Genomic DNA, 4774 nt, shown 5'->3' on the forward strand with positions numbered 1-4774 from the left:
GGACGTGTGAGGCTCTCGCTGATCGACATCATCACGCTCGACGCCCTCTTGGGCCACGGGACCCTCAAGCAGCTGCTCATCGTGCACCATACCGACTGCGGCGCGACACATTTCAAGGACGAGGACTTGAAGGCCGATACGATTGCGCGGTGCGTCCTTATGTCGTTTCGCCTATCCTTGTAGCTGTGCGAAACTGGATTCTTTCTAACCGTCATTCGTGCAACAGGCATCCGGAGAGGAGGGCGGAAATCGAGGCTTGGCCACCGATCTCGTTTCACGACAAGACGATCGCTGAAAGCGTGAAGGAGGATATTGAGGCCGCGCAGCAGAGTGAGCTGCTACCCGAGGCTCTGAAGAAGGGGGTGCGGGGATTCGTGCTCGACATCAAGACGGGTGTCGTCACTGAGGTTTGAAACATGTGAAGTATGCATGACGTGGCGCTCCCCGTGGTCTGAATGGAAGCAAGATATACTCTTGTTTGCCTTCTCGCTACCATATAGCCAAACTGTATTGAGGGGCTCTGATTACCCTAAACACAACAGCGATCGTCGACATTGGTGATGGGATACTACTTGGCAGAGTACAACTCTATTACGGTAGCCTGAGTTTTCGAGCTCGCATCCGGATCATTCGCCAGACTTCACGATGACGGGACCATCGACCAGCTCTCGCAGACCCTTGATGGTGGTCTGCGAGATAGAGTGACCGAGTCCCGACTCTGTGGGTGAAGGAAGATTGATCTCCAAATATGAGAGACGGTTTCGGTACGGAGTTGCACGTTGCGCAAGGACCTCTCGTAGACCAGAGCACTGGTTCCCTGAAACAGCAACCTCGAACTCCGTGGACGCCTCCTTTGAGGAGTCTGGGTTTCGCAGACGGATAATGAGCCTTGCAAGAGAAGGGCAAATGGTATTTTTCGGTCGTTTTGTTCGTTCCGACGGAATCGGTTGCAGCAGATCCAGCGTGTAGTCCACGTACGGCCCGCTCACGTCGAGCTCCTCCAGCTGCGGGAATGCGTGGAAGTCTATGGGAACACCGCTCTTTTCGAGGCTGAGTACGAGACGTGTGATTCGCGCGTGATCGCGAAAGACATTGATTAACCCGTCCGGAGAGAGGTTGTATTTATCCATGCGGAGACGTTCGAGATCGGCAGCGTAGCATCGGATGAAGTAGTAGTTTCGGTAGGAATCAGCGGTGTCAAGTCGCGCCTGTTCGATGTGCACGCAATCGACGGCTCCTACAATCGCGCGAAGCTGTGTATCATCCTCCTGTGGGAGGAGCTCGGAGAAACTAGGATCACGGTACCACGAACTGTTGACGAGATGGATGCGCAGCGTGGCCGGGAAGGGGAGCAAGATCATGAACTGGGCAATGGCCTTTGCATCATCGTTTTCAATGCGCAGGTAACGCAAAAGAGAGAATGTCGCAGGGGCAAGAGCTGGTGATGAAATCTCAGCGAAATTCCATGGCATGAGTTCTAACGTCTCCAGAGCGTCATGACCCACGAAGACACTGAGCGTGCCGATCCATTCGTGGTCTGGGTATGGGTGTGTCTCGCGGTCAGGTGACATGTTCTCCCACCACTGTAGCTTCAGATGTCTGAACGGAGTGTTGGAGAAGTGCCGGAGGATATTGGGGGGACAGGTTAACCGAATGAGTGAAGGGAGATGGTCAGCGGACAACATGGAAAGCTCGCTCCATCTCATGTCCTCGTACTCTTCGTAGAACCAGACCCGATAAACGTCGTCTGGGTCAGACCATGCGTCGATGTCCTGCTCTGTCACCAATACCTGGATGCATAGGTCCCGTAGACGTGGCATTCCGCAACGAAGCGCAGGCCATAGCCGGTCAGGTAGGTCGTCTTCGCCTACGGCCACCTGCAGCGACACAAGCCGGTCAAAGTATGAATCCAATGACTCGACGACACGAAGGGGGAATCCCCGGAAGCGAAGACTCATGCCGTGAGTGTGCGCTTTGGCGCGCGAGAGGAGGGCCTTCAAATATGGCACGGGATCATGGGTAGCATGTATTGCGTCGATCTCCTCGCTCTCCAATGCGCCTGCCCAGAATCGAGCGCTATGGAGAAGAATGTCGCGCCATCGACGGCAGACGTGGGAGAGATCCAGGCCAGCGCGGTTGTCCCATCTTTGTTGGAAGATCTGCTCGAGGATTTCGGTGGGAAGTCGATGAATGGGAGTGACAGCGTTGTAGATGGAGATAAGCACCAGTGCGAGCTTGCGGTACTCGTCCACCTTGGCTGTGGTCCAAGCATGGACGTCTGATACAGAGGCAAGCCCAGCGAGGACATTCCGATCGGTGACGGGCAAGTGTTCAGCGGCCGCTGGGAAGGGGATCTTGTTCCAAAGACTCATCGCGGTTTGTCTGGCTCTGACCCGGTCTAGAGCGTGACTTGTATCAGTAGAGGCCGTGAGATGCTCGCGATATAGGATACTTGCATTGATGTGTGGCGCTGGACACCGGCACTTCGTTGATTGTGAGGGCTATGTAGGAGATCAGAGCTGCCAGCAAGTTGAACAGTGCACGGTGCACCCCACGGAGTCATCGGCCGGATACGGGCGCCAGACGTCCACAACGGTTCTGCAAGCGACCTGCGCCGCTACAAATCACAAACCACCGCAAGCGTCTTGCACCCCAAATGCGAGTCGTTCGGTCTGGTCTCACGTAAGATCACCAAACTGCGGTTGTGGGAGAGGTGAGTCTTCGAAACGTTGTCAGGTGCCAGGCATCAGTAACAGCCGTACATGTGAGCTGCAGTGGCGCAGTACACCATATCATGTATCAAAAATCACGGCGGGATCTCACCACCAAGCCTCATCTCACTCAAGACAGCCGTCCACTCCGCCCGCGCAACATGCCGCATCTCCCTGTTGAACACCCTCCCGGCCACAGCCTGCACATAAGGCCGCAACGACACCAACTCCGGGAAAATCCACCCAAGAAAGACGCTGACGGTGCGCGCGTTCGCGCCGCCAATCATCGGTGTCGTCCAGAGCGACAGCGTCTTGAGGGGCGAGGGGCGCCGTTCTGTCCCGGCGGTGGACTGCCGATATGTATACCAGAACGCGTACGATGCGAAGGTGGCGCGAATAGCGAGGCTGAGGGTGGCCAGTTTGGGGCAGTGCTCTGAGAACGCGACCAGGCTGTCGAATGTAGGGAGGACGCACTGGCAGCCGGTTGGAAGCTCGAACGCCACGCCGGGCGGGGGCGTCAGGCTGAGTTCTTCGATATTGGGTAGGCCCTCCGCTAGCGCGCGCACAAAATCGTTGTCGAGTTGGATCATGATGTCGATTTCGATACGAACCGTTCGCAGGAGTCGAAATCTGACGAGATCGCGGAGGGCCTCGGGGCCGTTATCGAGAAATGTGTCGATGGTGACGTCTTTGTGACGTGCGAACATCTCCTTCTGGCCCTCTCCCAGGAGAAGGATGAAGTGCTCTAGTGCAGGCACCCGTGTGAGCTCCGACGTTGAAGGCGGCCGGTATAGGACGTCCAGCCATTCGGAGATGTGTTCGTCCATGCCCTTGACATCCTGAGCGTCCCACGTACAGAGTACCATGACTTTTTCAAGCGCAGGGGCGTCAAGGAGAGACAGTATCGCAGCAGGATTGGCATCTTGGCATGTTATGAGAAGGTTGCGCAGGTGAGGAATGTGCACCGGTTGGGATGATGCGCAACTCTCCGTAGATATTCGTCAGGGCGGATGTTGGCAGCAGTGGTGTGATCTGGTCGATGATGGCGAATTGGGCGCAGATAGCGAGTGCAGAGAGCGAATGATAGAGTTAAGGAAGAGCGAGAGAGAGAGAGGCATAGACACATAGACAAGAGGTTCAGGGCACCAAACTGGCACTCAGGGCTCTCCAGGCCCAGACAGAACAAAGCCCCACCCAGGCCTCAAACACAAACCGAAGAGGCTCGTCGCCATACGGACTAAAGAGCAGGTAGGTACATGATGAACTGGCAGTATCGATGTGCTATTTGTATGTATTTGGTCACTCGGCGATGGCCGGACGGCAAACTCCAACACTCCCACCCAGGGAGGGACATCGCAAGAGAGAAGAATGAAGAATGAAGAATTGTGTCCCCTCCGCACCACTGAGAAATAGAAAACCCTCCACAGACATCATCAACAGCAAGAAAGAAGGAAGACTCCCACCGAACCCAACACTTCTCCCGCTAAGTCTGAACAGCTCCCACCCAATCCCAAGAACGACAACTCCCCACATCACTCAATAACCATGACCCTCTGCCTATCAGGGTACCAACCGAGTGCTAACAATGGAGGCTTATAGGGAACTTGCCAGGCTCTAGGCGAAAGGAATGCTAGTGCGCTGAGGCACTGGTTGGGCAGCAAATGGTGCAGTTAATTGGGGGTGATGTTGGGTGATGAGTGGCGATGGATGGTGAATGATAAACTCGGGGCTGTGAAGACAAAGATTAGATCCGACTAGAGTCGAAGCAAGATCTTCAGTCAGTAAGGAAAGACTGTATTGCAGTAACCAACTGTACCTAGAGTCGAAGCAAGACTACAAAGGTCAAGTAAGTAACTACAAGTTAGAGATAGATGTAACGAAGTACTCACTCTTCAGTCAGTAAGGAAAGACTGAAGAGGGAGGACACAATCTGAAGTCCTTATATACTACAGAGAAGTGTCCATGACTAATTGAAGAGTGGTTAGTCACATGTACCATAGTGCGATGAATAATACAATAGACAAAAGGATTAGCGACGTATCGCATCATAGGATGAGTAAGAG

At 54.4% G+C, this 4774-nt stretch overlaps 3 protein-coding genes across 3 annotated transcripts; 1 reads left to right on the forward strand and 2 right to left on the reverse strand.

The window, feature by feature from the left end:
- Positions 1–12: 12 nt before the first annotated feature.
- DICSQDRAFT_169817 (uncharacterized protein) lies at positions 13–413 on the forward strand (the record flags this gene model as incomplete). The annotated part of the gene is made up of 2 exons (XM_007365445.1): positions 13–149; positions 227–413. Coding segments are annotated over 2 exons (324 nt in total), but the record flags the coding sequence as incomplete, so codon positions are not given.
- Positions 414–626: 213 nt separating this feature from the next.
- On the reverse strand, positions 627–2372 carry DICSQDRAFT_169818 (uncharacterized protein; the record flags this gene model as incomplete). The annotated part of the gene is made up of 1 exon (XM_007365446.1): positions 627–2372. One exon carries the CDS (start codon positions 2370–2372, stop codon positions 627–629), a length of 1746 nt encoding a protein of 581 aa, XP_007365508.1.
- Positions 2373–2806: 434 nt separating this feature from the next.
- DICSQDRAFT_126898 (uncharacterized protein) lies at positions 2807–3577 on the reverse strand (the record flags this gene model as incomplete). Its single annotated transcript, XM_007365447.1, has 1 exon — positions 2807–3577. The coding sequence occupies one exon, from the start codon at positions 3575–3577 to the stop codon at positions 2807–2809; it is 771 nt and encodes a 256-aa protein (XP_007365509.1).
- Positions 3578–4774: the final 1197 nt, after the last annotated feature.

This window comes from Dichomitus squalens (assembly GCF_000275845.1).
Source record: "Dichomitus squalens LYAD-421 SS1 unplaced genomic scaffold DICSQscaffold_12, whole genome shotgun sequence".
Classification (NCBI taxonomy): Eukaryota; Fungi; Basidiomycota; class Agaricomycetes; order Polyporales; family Polyporaceae; genus Dichomitus; species Dichomitus squalens.